Raw genomic sequence first — 22,795 nt, forward strand, 5'->3', positions numbered from 1 at the left:
CGTGGACATAGGCCCATGTTTAACAATAATGTAGGAGCACATTAGATACTAAGAGTTAAGGACTGATCCTCTGGGAAATCTAGCCATTCAAAGATAAAATGGTTGCTCCTGGTTGGATATGTACAGCTCTTTATTTTAATAAAACCATCGTTTATATACATTTCAAGTGAGATACAGTTGCATGGTGACGCTCCGTTGTCTCCATGTGTCCATCGCTCCTCTACAGTACACAGGTCTCAATGAGAAAAATGAAAGACAAGGCAAAACAAACAGAACCCAAGTAAAGACATCCAGATAATCAAACAGATCGATAACAGTATATTAGACTCCTTCATTTCATTTAAGCTTGGTTGAATTTGTTTTTTGATATAATCTGTGGATTATGGTGTTCATGTAGTGCTAGTGGAGCTGGGAGGGGCACTTTGTGGAAAATGGACAAACTATTTAAACCTGGTGATGTGAGGAGGAGGTGATAACTCAGAGGCTTACCAGGTGCCAAAAGCTTTATTGCAGTCCTGCGGTGAATCACCACAATGGGTGGGCGGTTGTGTGCAAAGAGAGGAGCAATCAGACGCCCTGCAGCACTGTGCAAGGGTGAAGCACCCCCACATACAGATCATCTGTCGCCAGCCACGAAACGAGCTGAGAGGATGATTTCCTGTTTCGCTAAATCTAAAGCTCGTCTCATATTTGAGCTTTAAGTGGCCCAGGCATTTAAGTATGAAAGTACAGTGTTGAGAGGCCTGATGGGGACGTCACTGGAAATACAGGGCACAAAACAGAAGTGAACGCCATCACACACAGAATCAGTAGCACGGCACAAGAGTCAAAGCAGCTTCACAAGCAATAACGATAACGCTGGAAAATCCCATCAACGTGACAAATGCCAGTTTACAGATCAGATTACTTCACTTCTGTCCTTTTTTAAATTTGATGAACAGGTCTGTGCAAAACTGGCATTGAAAGAAATAAACATGATATACAGAGGTATCTGACAAATCCCTCATGAAATCAACAGCAAGACAGATCTCCACTTTAAAAAAGAAATCTTGTTATCAAATAGTGCCGTGTAGTGTCTTTGCACTCGCTAGCTGGAGGTTAACTCGTCAAAAAACACCGCTTGGACACAACCACAGTGCGAGTGCTGCATTGGGCGAGCCTATACACCAGCGACCTCAAACAGGAAGCTCAGGATGACACTATGTCAAACTAGGCTATTTTAATGCCACTGTGTATGTCCTCACACATTCTGCTTCGGCTCGGCTTCGGCTTGACCACAGTTACTCCACGCACACTACGCTCAATTGACGGATGTCGCAGATGACTTCCTGGATCACGGCCCGCAGCAGATAGCTCCTATAAACTTGACTTTACCAAGATGTTTTCTTGCATCTAATAGTTATTTCCATTTTCATGTAAAACGTAAAAAAAAAAAAAGCCTCACACAATCTGAAATGCTTTATCTTGCGTTTTTTTTTTTTAAGTGGCCACATGAGTCATAAGATAACGTGTGAGGACAGGTGAAAGTGAAGCGCAAGCCAGTGTAGTTACTGTAGTTCATCAATGCGATCAACAGGTGGCGCAAGCAGCAGTGAACGCGACACGGCACACGGAGGACATTAAGGTGCTTCAAAATACAATTTGCGTCTCGTCTCAGTCGTGTCTGAACATATTTTCTACGTTTTAATGACTGACACATCCTCAACGTCATCATCTTTGATTTTTCAAGTCACAGGGGAAAAGAAGCTGCTTCTTATATATCCAGAACCTTTGAACTTTTCCTTAGTATTAAACTCATCCAGTGATAGTCGTCTGTAAATCTATGGATACACTGCAAACAGGAAATGCTAGCAGCGTCTGTATATTTCTATAGTGCCAATTTGTCAAAATGACAACAAATATGTGGTAAAAAGTTGCAGCCCATGAATCCAGAATTTTCAATCTCCATGGTTCTTGTGTGCATCATACGCAACTTGTCCAGAACATGCAATTCAAAGCATGACCAATGGGGGCAGTATAGATTGGGACATGAGGACAGGAAGTTTTAAAGCGATGTCACAACTGCTGCCATGACCTCCACATTAACAAAATAATAACAGAGGTAATTCAACCCAAAAACTGCCCCCTAGTGGACGTTTTATTCCTCAAAGTGCACGAATCCGCTCATGGACGATGGTGCTCAAGTCATGACCTCTTGCTCATGCGTTGGAGTTGTTAAAATCACAGATCTATATACGCTCCATCACATTTGTGTGAGGTAGAGGTTCATCAACAACCCTTCATTTCACTGGAACAAGTCCGGTCATCCGTTAGATAAATATTAAATAAGCGCACAAGACATCAACACTCACACCAAGACAAACACTAACAAGATGAAATGTGTCTCAAACATATTCAGGGGAAGGGCCAATCCAAATCTGATACAGGAATTTGTGTGTCTCTCACAGTAACACATAATCTCATTATTTACTCCACTTCCAGTATTTTTTATAATTTTACTGTAAAAGTCATTTTACAGGCAGCTTATCGCCTCTTTTAGAGGCTGAACACATTTCATCTCTTCACCAAACGTGAAGAGATGATTTCATGGAATGATTCAGGAAATAAAATGTTCAATGATGATGATGGAAAACAAATGAAAAGCAAACTGAGCCCAAAGAAGAAACACAAAGAGATCGACACATTGTGACATTCAAAGATCTGATTCTCTGAACAAAAAAAAAAAAAAAAAGGAATAGACAAGTGGAACCGTTGGTGGAAACATACTTAAAAAATAAGTAGAGGATTTGAGTTGTCACTGGTCGTTTCCCCTGGACGTGAGTCAGTCGGCTGGGGACATGTATGTGGGAGTGTGTGGTACATTCTTCAGCGTCTGCCAGCTACAGTTTACAGTCCACTGCTGGGCCTCAGAGCAGAGGAGGGGTGGTGGGAGTTAAATAAGGCCTCATTTTCCTTTTCACATGCCTGCCTCATCACTGACAGACCCCTCCGGTCTCTCTCAGGTCCCTGGTAAGAGTCTGGAGGGGAACTGGAGTTCGTAGGTGAGACCTCCTGATCTCGGCTCAGCGCTTCAGAACCGGGCTGCCTCGCTCCAGATCTTTCTGTAAAGCCTGTAGGACCTGAGGGGAACAGAGGGATAATTAAGAAAACAAAGATGCAAGAAACCACATCGAACAAGACGCCGAAACCGAACAGCTTTAACACCCCACCTGTGACCATTTCCTGTTGCGGCTGGTCATGTGCACAGCAGCGATGTGCTGGAAGAGCTGCTCGGCCGGTAGGAAGTCCGGCAGGCGGGTGAGGAACTGAGCCATGTGGATGAAGTCCATGCAGGTCAGGACGTCCTGGTAGAGACGCAGCAGGCCGAGCGCCGTGCGGAATAGGAACTCCTCGCTGTCTCTGCAGAACACGTCCCAAACCCGACATGCCAGATCCAACGGCAGCGACTTACTGTACAGAGTGAAGATCCTGGAGGGATGGATGAAAGGAGGGACAGGGGAATAGGAGCAGAAAATACTGGGTTTGAGAAAATGAAGTGTCAATCCAAGTGTATATCTCAGACAAGGCAACAGTCCCCCCGAAGAAACTGCATTTAAAATGAATAGATCAAGACTTTTTTTTTTTTCCAAGCAAACATTTATAATAATCAGTTCCCTAAACATGCCAGATATTTTTCATCCAGATTCATGAATCATTCTCTGAGAACTAAACAGAACTAATGGAAATCACCCCATCTCACATTGATAAAGTAAAAAAATAAAATAAATAAATCCTGGAGCTAACATTCTGCACCTCAGCAGGGCTGCAACAAGGTGATTAACTGATAAACTGAACCACCGAAAATTCATGGGCAGCTATTTTAATAATCTGTTAATTATTTTGGTTCTTTTTTTAAGCAAATGCAAAAAGTTTCAATATTTCCTGGTTCTCAAATGTAATATTTTGCTGCTTGTCGTCATCTGATATTAAATATTTTTAGGGCTGTCGTCTCCGGTTATTGTTAAACCAAGAAATCGTGTCTCATAAGTCTAAAGAAAACCAACATATGAATACCAAGGCAGTTGTGATATAAGTGAAAATAGTGGGGGGTTAGTGGGCAGAGATCACCGACGCACACCTGACTACAGTAACAGCCCTTCCTGTTTTCTCAGAAAAGCAAACTCAACACAAGAGTCAAGTTTCTTGATGACGACAAGTTTCCATCAGGGAGGGGAACAAGTTGAACTGCGTAGGGGGAGAATATATCGTATTCTCATATTGTGGCTTCATATGTATATTTCCATTCCAGTTGTGAAATTACGTAAGGTCGAAGAGGAAATATTGTACTATAATAGAATATGGAAAAAAAATGGCATATCATGAAGTTTAGGAGGAGAAAAAGAGATAGAATAAATAAAAAATACTACGAAAAAAACAGAGGAGCTGGAGACTCACCAGTCGATTAAATAAATATCGGGGGTCAAGTTGTTTTTCTTGAAATGTGCAAAGAGCTTTGGTAGGTTTTCTTCAAAGAACACTTCAAATGCCGCAAAGTATGTCAACATCTGCGGAGAGGAGAGAAGATGGTGTCAGAGAGCCGAGCAAACCAAATCAGCGCGTTCAATCGGCAGGGCAGTGAGTCAGAGCAAAACATAAACACAGCGCACAGAGATGCAACAAAGGGAGATTTTTCTGGTCAGGTATGAGTGTGAGACCGCCGATGTGATTTCTGTAGTGTACGAGACCCTGCTCAGGCGGAGACAGAGAAGTGAAGAGCTCTACGTTCATCTTTTCACACCTGGTGTTGAAATGACTCCTGAATGTGTCTCCTGCGTCCACATGTGATGAGATCTCACTTTCCTGCTATATATGTGTATCATGTGTTCATGATGACCAAATTATGTTTTTCCCAGTCTGCGTTTACAGAAGTGTGCAATGATAATGTTCCTACGATTGTGTGTGTGTGTGTGTGTGTGTGTGTGTGTGTGTGTGTGTGTGTGTGTGTGTGTGTGTGTGTGTGTGTGTACTGACAAGGCTGTGGTCGACTCTGAAGAAGGCCATCTGACACGGTTTGTTGAGCAGGTTGGCAAAAGCTATAAAGGCATCGGCTGTGTCCAGGTTCAGGATGAGCACTGCTGCAATGAATGACATTCCCTGCACCTACACACACACAGATTGAAAAAAACACACGCAAATGGTCTCACTGTGAGCTTGTACGTAAAAACCTTGACCTGGTTTGACTTCCATCTCTGAAAGTGAGTGTAGAGAAAGGTGCAGGAGAACATGAACACCTGCTGGAGGTGAATATTACACAGCGACCTCACTGACCCTCTTGTTCATCTAAAACACCGATTCTATAAAATGGAATTCAAGAATGTAATTTGCAATTAGAAGTGGCTCGGCTTGGGGCTGAAAGTATCAGGAGAAATGCTGACGCCGGCGGCCACAAAACAAAAAAAGCACCCTGTGCACAGAGGTGAATGCAATGACTGTGCATTTGAGGCAGCTCATGGGTTGGGGTCAGTGCAGGAAGTTATTCACTTATAGAAAAGCACAGAGAGCTTGGGGCTGTGGTGAGGAGCGGAGAGACAAACCACAGCATCAACAAGCTCAAGGTGCAAACACGAGTTTGTACATAGTAAAAGCATGATGTTCAAATCACCAAGGAACATTTGGTTTTCGTTGCCACTGCACAGGGGGGGGTTTAAAAACGAAATTTAAGCATTCATCTCCATAGGGGTATTAAAAATGTAGCACAGATCAAGAGGAGTCACTGAGAGCAAGTAGTCATGTTGATGACTACAGATATCTTATATACACATTTGATTAGAGGGCATTATCTTTAAAAACATGTCATAATGTAGAGACATCTGCTGACTCATAATCGAAGACGATTTTAAAAACACCGGGTGGCGTTACGAGCAATATTTTTAACCCATGAAATGCTGATTTTTAAAAGATTGTGATATTAACACCAACATAAATGTGTTTCATTAAAGAACAATTTTTTTTTTTTTTGGAGCTCAAATAAGAGTGAAGTGTTTAAGTGTGCAGCATCTCTTTAAGCTTCAAGGAACAAAGTGGGTATTAACTATAGGGATAAAGTTGCTGAAAGGTGACAGGGGAAGTATTGCATCTGCGAGAGTGTGACTTACGTAGCCAACGTCTGGCCGGTAACAAGTGTATGCTCCCAGAATGCTGTGCAACACATCGTGATAGGGCCCGCCCTGGTAATGAACAAAAGAAATAATGAAGACATACAAACAAATGGACTAAACGTAAATTTAAACTTATCCCATTATTTGCTTTCTGCATTGGAAACACACTGAACAGGTAAAAGGAGAAGAGCAGCCGTGGTAGCGCCATCGTGTTGGTGGTTGTTGGCTGAGCTTCTCTCACTGACCTGCTGGAAGATGCACAGTTGGGGGAAGGTTCTCGAGATGTCCAGCTTGATCAGCTCCAGGCTCGACTCCCTGTCTAAAGAACCAGCATCTGACGGGAAGACGCGGCAGCACGTTCAGAAACACACAGAAAGATGCGGGGTGATATAACGTTAAAAGAAACAGTGGGAAACAGTGATTGACAGTTTCTCGTCTTTCTCTACCATCAGTTTCGATCTCGGCGGCAGGTGCTGGCGTGGTCCACTTCTCTTTCGCCCGGGACAGACAGATGTTGTACAGCTCTGCAGGGAAACATCACAGCCATAAGAGACGAAGGGAAAACAGAGGCTAAAGAGACTGAGCAGAGAGCAGGATTACTGGACAGATGATGAAAGGATTCAGCTCCTTTGAGGTGGAGACAGAAAACAGATCTCCTGCCGTCTCAAGAGGACATTTATTTCGGTGCAGTACGATGAATGCACCCCGGCATGGCTTACACCTGAGGCTGCCTTCCAGTGATTAAGCGGGATCGAAATAATGAGCGTTCCGAAACATGATGTGGAGCTCTACACTGCTCTGGCTGATCAATGTTAACTACATGCAGAGGGTTTGTAAGGAGAGGACGAGAAGTGCAGTCTAATGTAAAGATGTATTGATTTCACAGAGATATCTTAACACAGAAGCTACAGCCACACTACTCGGTTTTTGTTTGAAAGCAAATCAACTCTGCTACGGATACGCCTGGTGTCCACACTACTCCAGAATTTTAGAGCCGCCAAACCGGGGAGTTGGAGAAACGCTGCTGGCCTTGTTTTAGATTGAAATCTCAGAACACAACATGGATCATCAATTACAAGAAAGAAAATTCTCACTCTTACTTTTCACCATTGCTGCTTCTAGTTCGTAGCCTAGTGCTTCCTGAGATAAACAACGAAATGCTTCCTCACGGCAGGTGGCTCTCCATTATCAGGCTTGTTAGTATGGACGGGGAGTAAAATTGATTCAGAGCCAAAACTGAAAGCAGTTCTTAAACGAAAATGTGGAAGTATAAATGTAACCACATATATTCATACATACAAGCACTATGTACAACAGTGCAACACATAAAATCATGCAAACACAAGCCAGAAGCTTCAGTTAATGTTCAGGTCAAACAGGGTCATCTCAGTGACTGTGACAGGACAGATGGTTTGAGTGTCAAAGAAAGCGATCTTAGTCCTTGTAGCAGTACGTAAAGTGAGGGGAATACTGTCAGCTGCTAAAGAGATGGACAACTTTGACTGTGTGTGTGTGTGTCACTGTGTGTGTGTAGGGTGATAATGGTAAAGGGCTTGGGAATTCATTATACCATTAAGTGTAGAAGTACAAGTATGCGTCTCAAGCCACAGAACTCATTGAAATGCTGCATGTTTGCGCTTGTGCTCGAGCTCAGTGGACCATGCTCCTGCTTTAATAGACCTTCAATCTCACTGCCACTTCTGCTCAATAACAAAAGCTGAGACAAACTGCTACACTCATCTATGTTTATGTACGTGGGTGCATGTACGTGTGGGTGCATGTATGTGGGTGCATGTATGTGGGTGCATGTTCACACAAATAGAACATTGAATGAAAGACGGAAGTATCAGTGTGGTTTTTACTGATTGTTCTGAAGGTCAAATATGTAACAGATCAGCACAGCTGAAAGTTTCACCATTTCTCCTCATTCACTCCCACGACTTACCGTGCGTTATGTTGAGATCGTTGCCCACAGCCAGGCTCCACACTTTGCCTCTGACACTGGGGGGGATGCCTTGCCACCAGAGGTCTCTCACTCGTCGAGATGTACACCTGTGCACACGTGGGAACAAATACAGTTCTTCATAGAGCACACGAACATATGTTGGTCAACCACTTCAAGTCAAATTTGATTTTATCTTTCATTCATCTGCCAGAGACTTCTAACAAACCACAACATTTGTTTCATCATCACTTCCAGGCACCAAGTTTAACCATGACATGCATCAAGTACTCATCATTCTCAAACAAGTTAGAAAAAAGTGCCACAGACATGAAACATGGAAGAATAAAAATTATCTCAGGATGAAAAAAAGGAGCCATAGATGAAGAGGACACTGAAAAAGATCTCAACTTAATAAAGAAGACATGATTTAAGAGCTTCAGGCGATAAAGGCCGACGCTAGTGTCCATGTACTGTCACAAAAACATTGTGCTTTCCGCAGTGGAGTTTAAACATCATGTTCTGACTACTGCTGCACTCTACCCTGCGTCCGCCTCTTGCCTGAATGTTTCAGACATCTTCTTAGTAGCTGTGAACACGTCTGACCCTGAAGATCTCCTGCTGCGTTGTTCATATGTGAAAAACAAACTCAGCAAAACATTATTTTTTTTTTAACTGCCACTTTCATGTCTGAAAACAATCGATAAATCAAGATGGTATAAAGTAACATTTCTTCATTTTTGGAAATCATGTACCAATGTTAGATTCAAGGTCTTACACCTGTGGGAGTGGCACATTTCAGAATAACCGAGTATAACAATGAGGTGTAACAAAGGTAATGACAATGTCGTGAATTCCATCCAACATGCTGGACTGAACATGTGGCAGTAAAGCTTGTAAAACAGGTTGTGATCTCACGATTCTGTCAGTCCACAACATGGCGACTGTGACATCCCAATGAACACTAATAATCTGCACTACATTAAGGTAGAATGGACCACAGAGATGAATTCCGACCATGTTATACATTTCAAGAATTAAATCAAAAGTTGAGCCTTTCAGAGCTAACCATATATAACATGTACTCCTTTACTATGCAGCAGATTAAACGCTATAGTACACTGAGAAGTACAGTTACCTACTACAACGTTATAAGGAAGATTATATCCTCATATGTTTGCCAAGATTATAAAAAACAATAAAGACGTTCATGAGAAGGCTGTGGAATCTGTGGACTGGGTAATTATTAGATATAATAATTACATAATAATAATAATAATAATAATAATAAAAAATGCTGAATCAATGAGGACACTTCACTGTATTTAATCTGGTGCCTCAGAGATTAACCTGGCTGTATTCAACTTGGAGTTTCAACAACAGGCTAAGTCACATCTATGACATTTCCAGTGTTTTAAAAAAACAACTACGAGAAACAGTTGCACGAGCACAATCATGTGAAAAAGAAGAGGGTGAAGCATCGATGACAACCGATTCAGATAACTCATAGCCGTACTGATTTCCACCACAAGGTTGGGGTAATGTGCCACGAGCTCTTCTTTTTTTAAAGCTCTGGGCTTTTCGAAGGGGGTTTTCTGGGGAAATACTTTGAACATTGTGATACTTCTAAACTCTGCGAGAGTGATTGTACTCACATTGCACTCCAGTTAGGCAAAATCTCCTGGTTCCAGGCCTGGGCGGCTGTGCCAATGCTCTCCTCAAGCTTACACCGATCCTCCAGCTGCTTCTTCCTCTTCTGAGCCTCCTTCAGCTCTACAGACAGGAGTGTGAGGAGAGGTGGTCAGATACAGTAAAGCTTTTTTTTCCCCCACTGGTCAAAAACCCACTAACACCCACTAACAAATAGCTATTGTCTGCAATGGGAATGGATACAATCGGCATTCACTCCAGGGTCAAATGGCTCTGCAGTAGATACAGGTTGTTATCGGCTCCGATTGCCAGTGATGGAAACAAGACACGCAAGTAAATGTGCTAATTTGGCAAGACAGTAAGGTGAGAGAGAACCTCAGTCAACTTAGTGTTTGTGGCGTTGAATATGATGCATCAGAAAGACAGAGATAAGAGACGCCGAGCTTTGGAGAACGGTAGAGGACAAATTAAATAGCAGCTTCCTGTTATCAGGTTCCTGTTGCTTTCTTGGGGAATTCCGGTCCTCCAGAGATGACCTCTGACCCTAGAAAAAGACAGCAAGTGAACCTTGATTCTTTTGTCACATGTCCTCACCTCTCTTCTTGGCCTGGGCCACCATCTCCTCATACTGCTGTCTGTGTTTCTGAGCCTCCTCAGCTGGCTTGGCAGGCAGGTTCCTGTATCACACATACATGCATTTAAGTTAATGGGTTAGCAGGGATGAGTTTCTCTGAGGTTAACTTGCATTATTCATGTCCGACTGCTTCTGTGGCATGAAATAGAGGAGAATGTACACAGGAACAGGCCAACCGCACTTCACTGCATGTCGTTCCCCTGGTGGTGGGAGATGCTGTCAGTTGGGGCTTAGATGTCTGTTTAACATTTATGTCGATGAAGTCACATCTTATGTCAGGTATTTGACCCTTTTTATTGTGTCCTGTAATATCTGACAAACCAGTCATATTAGAACACTGGGTATAAAAGATCATTCCTGACTTTTTCACTTTTTCAGAAATTTCACTTTACAGTCTAATGCAAATTAAATATCTATAATCTCAGACAACTGGGCAAACTGTGCTGATGATGATGATGATGATTGTGTCATATATGCATGAGTGACAGCCCGAGAAAAACAACTAAATGGACCTTGAGGTGGTGATTTGTTCATTAGAAACCAGTTTAAAAAACAAGCTTTTTTTATAATTTTACAACATGCTCAAATAAATGTAGGTGATCATAAAGGTATTTTAATATTACCTAATATTAGTTAATATTATAGTAGTTTTTACTGAAATGTTATCAACTTCACTAATTATGTTGCATCAGTAGAGGTTCATATGTTTTCTGCTTCAGCATGTTCAATCTCATACCTGTGTCTTCACATTTGGTTCCTTTACTTCTTTTGTCTTACTCTATTCTACAGATACAGATAGATGATGCACTATATTTCTACTTAATCACCAAATACAGTAGGTGCACTTCTCTAAATGGTTGCTACCAGCAGAGGGTGACACTGACAATGGAAAAAGATAAGGAAGCTTGCATGTAGCGAAAAACCTGAGCAGCAGCTGAACTCTGTTTTTCAAGCCGTGGTGTTAAAATCAACTTCCTGTAAACACAGAAAACCAGGCTGAATTACACTATTGTTTTTATTCAGCATGTGGTGGAGCAGTGCCACCTAATGTAAGATGAAGCCCAGTGAGGCCCAGCATAGGTCCGTCGCTTTTTATGTAAACAAAATGAAAACTCAACACAACACACAAAGCGGGGTAATGGAGCCAGGCGGAGGGAGGGCCATTAAACTTTCAGCAACGCTTCTCTTTTACTGTTCGTGAGACGAGCGGAGGAAGCGCTGAGAGCTGGAATGACACTAAACAGGGTAATGATCCAGCAGAGGAAGGAGGGCTGATAAAGAAGGAATGATGGGGGAGGATGGAGACACAGCAGCCTTATTTTCTGAAGAGCAAACCCCACTGGCGGTGAGAGAGAATGAAAAATGTGGGTTAGTCCAACAACCCAAGGATTGACAGTGTGTGTGGCTGTTTACATACGCAGGTCTGTCCTCCAGTATAAGTGCAGTAGTGGAGAGTGGCTCAAAGTCCAGGTTTTTCCTCACACTCTGCCTGGGGGACGTTGGGTTGCCGGTTCCAGCTCTGCCACTCTTCGTTTCATATTCCTGCAACAAAAACAGATGATGAAGACAATTACAGCTAAAATGAACCTTAATTACAACAGTGTAACAGGGAAAACAACTGCCGAGGTCAGTTTTATTCGGAATTTCTTTGGACCCTGTTCAGACCTGGTATTAACATCCATCCTGAGTGAGCGGATCACAAGTCCTCCGCGTCCTCAATGTGTGCTTAGATCCAATCACAGAAACCACATGCGGTGGTGGTCTGGGACGCATTTTTCCACATTCTTTCAGCTGTGTGAACGCAAATAAGTCCTGGGCCACACGGGGGACAACCTACTCAGCTGACGTCCTCTGACCTTCTCAAGTTTAACAATTACCCGGCCATATTTTTGAGATTCTCTGTTCCTATATTGGATTTTGTGGTCACGTCACAATATAAACACTTTCCAAGTCTGGCGCTCTCTCACTCTCTCTCTCTCTCTCTCTCAATATGCACATCTATATACTCAGACTGGGTAAAAACAACATAATTTGGTCTTTGCAAACGCAAATGATGTACATGCTTATTTGCCTATAGATCAGGGAAGTGAGATCTGATCACAAGAGATGCATTCAGGAAGCATTTTAATAACAGATGCGAAAAGACGAACTTAGTGCTGACAACTTGTGATCGGATCTCTCAGGACGGATGTTAAATCCAGGTCTAAACAAGGCCTTAGTTTCACATTACCGGGGACAATGACGAATGCACATAATCTACACACACAAATATAGTGAAGTGAATAGTTACTGGAGTTTCCCTATACTGCATTAAAAGTACTGACAGCCTGCAGAACAGGGATGTGGTTCCACAGCCAGGGAATTTACCACAATGGTTACAGCTGACATTTAATTCCAACTGTAAGGATTTTAAGGGAAAAAGGAGGGGGATGGAAAACATGAAAAGAAATAAGAGGGAGGGCTTGTACATCCACGTTAAGTCACACAGGGACACTGAGAAATGTCTTGACAACCTTGTGACGACGTTCTTATGGCCTCTGAGCATTTGTCAGCTGGTGTCTAATGAGCATGTGGTTGCTGTTCCGCCCCTGGGAGTGTGATACAGGCCTATAGAAAGAGGAGGCCATGTGACTGTCAGTCTGTTACAGCTAAAGCCACAGAGGAGCACTTTAACCAAAGGGACAAGTATCAGCTGACTGACTTTCAGGTTCTGTGTGTGTGTGTAAACCCAGCAGTAAGAATAAGAGAGGCCAAACAGTGCAGGGGCGACCTTTAGAGGAGAACATAGGAAGATGCTGTGTTGTCTTACTAGTTAATTAGGAAGCTACTTTAAATAGGGCAAGTGCAATATGAGCGCGCACGCCCCTCTGTGTGTCCAGAATGTCCTCCAGTGTGTGTCGAGCTGGTTAATAATGCAGGCTGAGGTCTGCAGGCAATCAGCTGAACACTGTGCTACATTCACATTGATCTGCACAGGACTCAATACAGGCAGAATAATCTATTCTTCCGGTGTGTGCGTGTGAATGCACAAGTGTGTGTGTGTGTTACCGTTCGTGATGCAGCACATGTTATTAATCTGTCTTTGTGACGCTGTCTGATGTACCAGAGCCTGAGATCTATTGGCCCTGAGGGACAAATAAAGGTAATTGAATCGGGCTGAATTTCTGCATGAGGAGGACATATCAAATCTAAATGCAGGAGGAGAATTTAAAAAAATAAAAAAGACATACAACTACCATGAATTACTTACAATAACCATAAAATCTATGTACAGGGCACCTGGCAGACAATAAGTTCTTTACAGGTTGACTAAAAATGTCATAAAAAAACAACAAAAGAAAGAACCAAGAGTGTACACTCTTGGTACAGTATGACTCTTAGAATTTTTTTTATGCTATACTTGTCTGTAATCACTGGGTGGTTGTGGGGAATAGTCTGATTTGAGCTTAGCTGAGAAGCTGCTTGAGCCTGAATAAGACGAGAGAATAGAAATATGAAGATGAGTCATCATGAGGCTGTGGAAGGAGAGGAAAACGGGATAGCCTGAGAGGGAAATGCCAAAAACATCTCTTGAGGGTTGGACGTCAAGGGAGAGATGTTGACACATAAGACAGGAAGAAATGAGGCCAGTGGTGCATGAAGCAAAGATGAGAGGAGGATGCATGAAGCTGGAAGTTTGAGTGGTAATGAAAAACCTTCACTGCTGGAGAGTGGATGTGATTCATGGAAAGACTGCACCCTGAGCACTGGGCTGAGAGAATGCTACACTAAAGGGTGAGTCACCAGTCTTGTGTGAGTACTTAACCCTCCACTTATTTTAATTTTTTTTTTTTAAACCGTCTATCCAGTAATCACTCTTCTCTCTTGTACCCACTTTGACTGCATATTATATTCAGGATTATAAACCAGGGTGATTTAGTCCAAATCTCCCTCATGCTGCAGAGGAGAGACTAATAACAAGGCCTTTTGCTCATCTTTGTTCTGAAAGACATTTGCCTTGTCCGGTATACAGTGCTCCAACAGGCTTAATGTGTCCCAACCTTAGAGACCAAAAGAAGCAGGAGGGGGGAAATGTTTATTTAAGCTGCACTTAAATTACCAGTGGTGTGTGTAATGTGAAGATCATTTTCACCCAACTCTGCAGACCCACTCAGCTTGGACGTTTCCTCCCCCCCTCCCCAGTTTGTTCAGCTTGTTGTTTAACAGCCCACAACGTAACTGTTTTGATTCACACTCTAATCCAACCAATTTACCCCAGCAGCAGGCGGCTGGTTCTCTGTGAGGACGCTGTGATGAGCCCACTGCCCTGCCCAGCACCGTATGACAAAGGCAAAGATACACCAATAGTGGTCACTAATAGTATTTACTGCATGAGAATAGTGTATGTTACGGTAAGCATAGTGGGTCACGGGGGAACTGTGAATGTAGTCGGTAACCGTGATGTACAATGGACAATATCACAGTATTCACAGCAATCAACTTAATGAGTACAAGTATATTAACGTATAACTCAAAATATAGTTTGTCTTGTACCATTGTGAGTCCATGCTTAACTTTACTAGTAACATGCATGTACTGCTGCTTGGTTTATTAAGGACAGCAAGTACTCCAGGGAGCAGCTGCAGGTCAATAAAAAAAAAGGGGAAGCCGAGCTTCGCGTCCTGGGAATGGATGGATACTGCAGAGACAGGGAGGGAGAGGAGGGGGAGGTAGACAGGCTGGGGGGGGCAATTTGGCATCTGTTCAGCAGCAATGCAGGTGTTACCAAGGTTGAAACAGGAGATGGGATGTGTGCGACTGCACTGAGGTGTGTCTGTGGACAGGGAGATATGTGTGGATAAAAGAAATTGGGAGGTGACAATAATGAAATGAGCAGTGACAAGTATTAAAAGAATGAGGGTGAGAAACACCTTAGACTCATTACCTGAGTTATAAAAACAAAACACAATGCTGATGGTGCCAGAGCAAGACTCCGGTTAACGCTCGACACACAATTACACATTCCTCTGCGACTCAACAACTAGTATGACTGGTGAATCGGCACTTAAGCTGACAAGAGGCAGAGCATAGAGAGAAGGAAAGAGACTGCACATTATTACATTACTTTCTTCCTCCTGGAGCTGTTATCTACTTCAGCTGCAGCACAATTTGCCTTGTCCTCTTTCACACAAAATGGTGTTTGTTCCCCACACTTCTATATCCTGTTAAACATCTCGCAAACCATCGCAAATTGCAAAAATAAACATAAACTTGTCTCTCATGCATTGTGCGAGCACCATAACAAAGTATAGCACTACTATTTTCAGTGTTCTTCCCCAGATTTGTGAAACTAGTGTGGTGCAAAAGTATAAATCGCGACGTTTTCATGCAATCCTGCTTTGTGAGACTTTATCGTTCGCCCACATGGATTCAAATGAAACATACAAGTAATGAATCTCTCTTAGTGCATTGTTTTTTTTGCGGAAATAAGTGTACAGCTGATCAGATTACACGTTTCACTGTGTGATACGATACAGACCTACTGGCTCATTAGTGTTTCACGTGGCTTCATAAAGGCCCACTTTCATGATCTGGCTACACAAACCAGAATATCTGGTTATCTGGCAGCAGACTAAAAAACAAGTAAGTAAACGACAACACACATGTTGTCATGTTTCTCTGAAATGTTCTGCGATTCAACAATGATACAAAACCCCTCCTGTCCCACCATGGTAGCCTTTAGCTGTAATAGCTACTACATCCCATGATAACCTGCTGCCAGAGCAACCTGCTTTGTCACACTGGCTTTCAGTAAAGTTCTCTGATTTCATGGTTGTGATGTAAGAGCTCTCTGGGTGCACTCACTGACTAGCTGCCTGGCTGTTAATGTCCTCTATGGTTTCCAACTGCAGACACTAGGACGCAGCTGAACATAATATCAAGTCTTTCTCTGGTGCCGATTCAAAGTAAATGAATGCTCCAATGATTAAAACGACTACAGATACATTTGATGAGCGCAAAAAGGTGCAACGTGGACTTAAAAATACACCAATGTCACAATTGCTAGTTAATCTATCCAGTTTTGCATTGGGTTGTTGCCTTTGCATCTCAGCCCCCGAAAAAGCGCTGCTGGTTTTCTTAATAATTGAAGCTGAGAGATGAAAGGCCACAGCAGGACACTTAGCCTGGTTTCACTGCCAAATGCCAAACTGCTATAACACAAACTTGATGGAACTGCAACACTTAATTGCGATGATACCTTTCTAACAAGCACTTCAGTGTTCACTGCTGAAACACAGGAGAGCATTCAATTTAATCTGACAAAGCAGATTTCATTTCAACAAATATTTAAATGAAAATCAACGAAAATGTTTATTCACACATTTAACGGGATCTTCTCTGACCCACAATGTATCCTTCGATACATTTTGTGGTCTAGTTTTTGTGTAATCCTGCCGACTCAATGACAAACAAACGAACATAACCAAACAAACCCATAAGCTCTTTGGTAAATAGAGGCTAACATCATTTCTGTTCTAAGTGAGTCTGACATAATTTTGTTTTAGCAGTAGCTAAAAGCTTTCCAGTGAACTTTACATAACTTCATGTTGTAGACTGACTGGTTGTTTAGTAAACTTGGGCCAAGGCAGCAGTCACACTGTGGGATTCGAGTCTTGGATGCAGATCATCTTTGGTCCCAGGATCGTTGGATGATCATTAGATTAACTCAATAATGGATCTTGAATCAAATTATGGCTATCGCATTGCATTATTTGATTACATTTAGTTTTTGGATTCGCTAATGTAATATCCTTAAATTGACTTGGCACCAATATTCATAATATTGACCTTATTAAAAATAAGACATTACTTTGATTAAAATATAAAAATATTTAATTTACACATGTAAGAGAGCACAATCTGATTATAACTAATGTCATTACATCAACCAATCTATTACGTGCTGTGTTATTTCACCTGTTTTAAAAACCACAACCGTAAATGTATGATGCTACTGTATACCATTTTCAATATTTTGCAAAAGCTACAACTCCTTTTTTTTTTTTAAATCTTGTTTGCACCTAAGGATAGCTCATCAAGCAGTTGGTAACTGCTGTATGTAGATGGTGCAAAATGCAGTTAAACTACAACAGGACTATAACAGTCATTTGACTAAGCTGTATACAGGTCTACATAAAGGCCAGAATACTCCTTGTCTTTATTCAATTATTGTTTATTTCGAGTATGAAGTAGTATTCTGGTTAAGGTGACAAGAAAATACTGTTAACATGGCAGCGTCGCATTCAGACTGTTGGCTTAATCAAGTTAAAATCGGAATATTGGTGACCATGTAAACATGTCACTGTCAATAACAGGCAATTTGTGATCACACCTGGTTATTTATAGTAACTGGAAACTGCACATCTGATACACTATTGTCGACATAATTAAATGTACCTGAATAACTTTCAATGGCAATTTAATCTGCATGTAGAATCTACCAGTAACCACAACAGTTACCACAGGGGAGCTGGGGAGGAGTAGAATATTAATCTGGCAGCTTCTTTGAGAGAGAATGAAGAATATGTACAGTATCTACCCTAAAACATTGAACTATGAGTAATGGCACAAACCCACTGTGCAGGTAAAGTAATCCAGTACTTGTTTCTTTCTACCTTTTTAATCAAAGGATGTTTCACTGCAAAAAAAAACTGTGTTCCACTGATTCAGCTGTCAAATGAGCTCTGTGTCTCCAACAGCATCAGTGATCGCAGCAGGAGGAAATCCCTTGACACACTTCAAAAAGCCGACCTAGAAAGGAGACTAGGCTACCATGCTTCTGCACGTGCTTTTGTTGTACTAACATGCGGTGAAGATGGGTGCTTATTTAATCAACGCATCAAGAAACACAGACATTTTCATCATCTTTCTAGTGATTCAGACGTTCTGACAATCAGCATCCGGCTCCTGTCCACAGCCAGCATGAAACACAGAGCCACGGCGAGCTGAAAGAGGCTATTGTGTGAAATCTGAGCCATCCTCCTCTGCTGCCTCTCTTTCACGCTCCGACTACAGATGCCCTCTGATTCTGCTAGAAGAGGACAGAGACAGTGGGTTCCCCACGTTCGCCCGCTTGTCCTCACAGTGTTTAAGTGCTCACTCACCATGAACGCTGCGGTTCCTTACAGGCGGCCAGTCCTCCGGTGGGGGTTTGATTCCAAAAACCCTAGCCTAGCGTCATTGCTGCCCCCTGAGGGCTCACTCCTGGCAACCGGACACCCAGGAGGTGCAAAAGGAGGCCAGAGGGACAGTCAAGCTGCCGACAGAGGGACACACCCCGCATTGGAAAGGATGTGGTAGCAGCATAACACCCCTCTTCTCTCTCTCCCTACTCACCCCTCTCCCTCTGAGCTGTGACGCTACACTGACCGGCTCTGCATCAGGTCTGTCAATGCTGCTGCTGCTGTGTGTCAGTAAATCAGCACTGCCGTGTGTTATTAGTAACGGTCTCTCTGCTGAAGGTGCTCTGTGCTCTGCTGCACCCAGGCATCCTAATCAACCCCAGAGTAACAGATCAGGTTTCAGCCACTCAGCTCACTGCTTTCCTTATCCAGTCAGGACCCATCGAGCAGCTTTAGTGCCAAAACATGTGAATCTACCAGCTGTGCCTTGAGATTTGTTTCACTTGTTCCCCGCTCACCAACTTCTGACTACTACTGACTATTGCTTTTTCAGAATACTATATTTATTGTTGGCTATTGGGATGTGACGGATACAATTTAAACTGATCTTCTCTGTATATAAATGCAATGCTTGCCCAACAGCACTCTTGTACTGCGTACTGAAGATGAACTGTTTTCACAAGATGTTTTTTAAATATTCAGTATTCTGGGAAAGACAGGAACTTTCTAGAACATTTGTTTGCTTAGTAGGATGTTGCGACATGCAAGAATTTCTAAATCTCGTTTGACACAGTAACAACCACACCTGATCCAAGTTGCCCAGAAGATATTTAACCTTGATCTAAAATGCCAAAATAACCTGAACAGAGAGGTGTGTTGATTGTTGTGTACCACTTGTTCAGATACAACAATTCGTCATATTAACGCACAGACCTGTGACAGTAAAACAAGAGTTGACCTGATTAGATCGAGCAGAATTTAAAGCAGAGTAAAGTCTCAGGTCTGAGGATTGCAGCCAGAAAAAAAACTCTAATATAAAGGATTTCTTATGCGTTGACCCCAAATCACTAAATCTACGCTAAGGAGCACTGAAGCTGTTCTGGAGGACCTTACATAGACACATAATGTTGGTGTTCCCATTTGTCACCTGTTTAACTTTAACCACCTCAGATGTGATGATGAATAAAATGCCATTTGCTCAATTTATAGTAGAAAACATTAGCAATTACCAGTTGCAGCAAATTTATATGCAACCATCTTCCTCCCGAAGACTCTCTTTTCTTAAAGTCAACACAGGATTTGAAGCTGGGGTTGTTAATCTGTGTTAATGTGACGGATACAATTTTCTGAAAAAAATCCTTACCAGCCCTCCCTTCGAATGATATTCAAATTTAACTACTGGAGAATATTGTTCAATTTCAATTCAGCCTTACTTCCAAATTGCAGTAACAGTAGTTCTTCTGCCACACAATGCGATTGAGAGGCTCAGCCTACTACAGACCAGTTTCTTTACCTTGGCAGCAATTCACTGCAGCCACACATTGCACTGAGGCCTTCATATACAGGGGAGTGCCGAGTGCTTGAAGTCACAGATAAGTGGTTTAAATTAGAATGGTAAACCTGATTCGTAAAGTTGCTCTAAAAGGAAAAAAAAGGGGAGAAGTTGCTGGTAGAAATAGAACTATAGGTCCAGCAGTAGCTGAACAATAACCCTGGCAAATAAAGCACTACACGGACAGAGTTTAATGACCCTCCTTTGAACAGTCACTGGCAACACAAAAGCTTGAAAGCTAATCCTTGTTAACCGATTCCTGAGGTCCAATATAAGGTTACAACCACAGAGGAGATTGACTGAGGATATTAAACCCGTGGGTGTGTATAGTGTGTGTGCGCATATTCATTTGCTTAGAGAGACAACATTTAAATCCTGGATTTCCGACACCAAACCAATACAACAAGACAGTCGACATGGATAAGCCTGTTATCAACAGAACAATTTGCATATGGATACTGGTCGGAAACCTTTCAGTTCATTAGTGATTACACAGGGGGCGTCATCAATGGGCACAGACCAAGATCCCTGTGGATGCAAGAGGACTGAAATCTAACGTGTGATGTAAACTACACTTTAACATTACAAGTGTAGTTGTTTGAGCTTCTTTTGGGTAAAACAAACGTCAAGTTATTTTCATACTGTAACAATAGAAGATTCAAACTCTCCACATCAGCGGGTGCCGTCTTAGTTGTTAACGAAAAACGCTTCAACAGCGCTCCTGTCTCAGATTTTGCATCAAACCCGTCTCAATTTAGATTGCAGTTACAGTTATTTAAACCACACTTGTGACAGGTTACATGGCTAATAAGTGGTGCATTAAAGCACATTACAGGAATTTCAACCCCAGTTTCAACAGCACAAAGAGAGGGCTGCTTCCCTCATGTCAGCCAAAATGGCAGCGCAATTACAGGCTTCTACAGGTTCTAATTACAGACTGCCATCTTGTTCTTTGGTTTATTTTGCCTGTAGGAAACGACCATGCTTTTTAATTAGGCCAGAGACCCTTTCCTGTTTGCTCTCTGTAAGGCACTGAGAACTTCTGTGTCCAGTCACTTGCTGGCTATCGAATCAAGTGCTAAGAACGACCTTGACATTTTGAATTACAGCTGCATGTTTAGAGAGAAAGGTAACAGTTAGTGTGATGTATATAAATAGTTCCAATTTTGGTTGTTGTGTGCTTGAGGATAATTATCTTATTATTTTGTTTAAAAATCTTTTTTCATTCTATCTTTTTTGATATTAATCTACACTTCCGTAGTTTTGAGAAAGCAAAACACAAATGCACTCATTACATAATCGTCATTTTTTATGTTCAGTCTGTAAGTGGAGATATGATGGGTATTTCTGCACACTGCAGTCAAACTACATAAAAGAGCAGAAGCTTAAAAGACAAGACATCTCAAAAAAGTTTCAGTATTTCTACATTCAGGTTTTACAGGTGTGGTAATCCAATACTTTCTTTACATGGTTTTATTTTCCTCAGCACTGAGTATATGAAGAATTTAAGAAATCTAATTTATGCCAACCCTCAATGTTGTGTGAAGTAAGAACCAGGCTCCCTTTGTCATGAAGACATTAACTGGTGGTAGATTATGCTGGAGAAATCGGATTGAAAATGCTTAACCTGTTTTTTCTTGCATGAAACTTGGACTGGGTAAGTATTACTGACACATCAGAGAGATGTGGTCGAGTATGTTCACACTGGATTACAAAAAACAGTGGTTTGAGACAGTACTTATCAATTTGGGGCGAGCTGCTTCAAAGATGCATGACATAAATACTATAACCATTAGAATTTGCTTATTTATCCTGCCCCAGGTTGAGGATTATATAATTCTCTCTATATTATTATATCCTTTTTGATATATTAATGCACTAATTTCCAATTTCTTCCAGTTACCACTGCCTTTGTGTCTATGTAAACATAGTCAACAAGAAAAATAAAAGAATAAAAATCTTCTACCTTTTGTATTTTCTTAGGATCCTTGATGGGGCCTTCCCGTGGGGGGACTTTCCCGAAAAGCTTCCACCCTGGATCCCTCTGCTCCACTGGCCGACTGTCCTTAACCCTCCTGGCAAACAGGCTCCTGAGAGAGATGCAGGATGGAGAGCGGGAATTATATTATAAATATAATAATAATATTAATTATGTGTCACACTGTCAGCGTGCAACCCCAATGATAGTGGCTCCCATTCCCTATCAAACACAGTCATTCAAAGTGTGGTCAAATCTGAAATGCCTGCATGTCTATAACAAAGTTTTGTGCTTTTGTCAGTAAATGCACAATACCTTTGAACATTTTTGCTCATCTGCTCTACTACAAACACCTCAAAAGAAAACCAAGAAACCAATGAGACAGCAGCAATGCCTTTAAATTCACATCTATATTATTTTGACTTTTTCTTTTTTACTTGAGAAAAAGGTTGAGCAGTTAATGGTAGCTGTTACGGTTATTTTTTGGTAGGTTAACCAAAGCCTCAAATCAACTAATCAGAAAACAATCGATTGATTGGAAAAATGTGGGGACTAATTGAAAAAAACAAATAGATTAATACAAATGTATAAAAAGATATGTTGCACACTAATATGTAACAATTATTTTACCATATTTGCTGCTTTCATTGAAGAACTTCACTTCCACTTCAATTTATCATGACACAGAGTGCTCCGCTGGAAGAGAGCGCAATCTGTATGGATTGTTTATCTTCCATCAC

General features: G+C 41.8%; 1 protein-coding gene across 3 annotated transcripts in view; it reads right to left on the reverse strand.

Annotated features, from left to right (window-relative positions):
• Window positions 1-112: 112 nt before the first annotated feature.
• Window positions 113-22,795, reverse strand: part of tbc1d14 (TBC1 domain family, member 14) — a 32,036-nt gene continuing 9,353 nt past the window's right edge. For 2 of the 3 annotated variants that reach the window (XM_020100242.2, XM_020100243.2), the window contains 12 exons: window positions 22,044-22,167; window positions 11,781-11,905; window positions 10,324-10,406; window positions 9,735-9,852; window positions 8,083-8,189; window positions 6,584-6,661; window positions 6,383-6,471; window positions 6,135-6,206; window positions 5,011-5,139; window positions 4,435-4,544; window positions 3,210-3,468; window positions 113-3,119 (listed from right to left, as the gene is read on the reverse strand). In XM_020100242.2, coding sequence (XP_019955801.2) covers window positions 3,063-3,119; window positions 3,210-3,468; window positions 4,435-4,544; window positions 5,011-5,139; window positions 6,135-6,206; window positions 6,383-6,471; window positions 6,584-6,661; window positions 8,083-8,189; window positions 9,735-9,852; window positions 10,324-10,406; window positions 11,781-11,905; window positions 22,044-22,167 — 1,351 coding nt within the window. In that variant the 3' untranslated portion in view covers window positions 113-3,062. Of the gene's footprint in view, window positions 3,120-3,209; window positions 3,469-4,434; window positions 4,545-5,010; window positions 5,140-6,134; window positions 6,207-6,382; window positions 6,472-6,583; window positions 6,662-8,082; window positions 8,190-9,734; window positions 9,853-10,323; window positions 10,407-11,780; window positions 11,906-18,507; window positions 18,869-22,043; window positions 22,168-22,795 lie in introns of those variants that run through there. The other variant, XM_020100244.2, reaches the window with a different exon arrangement.

This window comes from Paralichthys olivaceus, chromosome 22 (genome assembly GCF_024713975.1).
Source record: "Paralichthys olivaceus isolate ysfri-2021 chromosome 22, ASM2471397v2, whole genome shotgun sequence".
NCBI lineage: Eukaryota > Metazoa > Chordata > Actinopteri > Pleuronectiformes > Paralichthyidae > Paralichthys > Paralichthys olivaceus.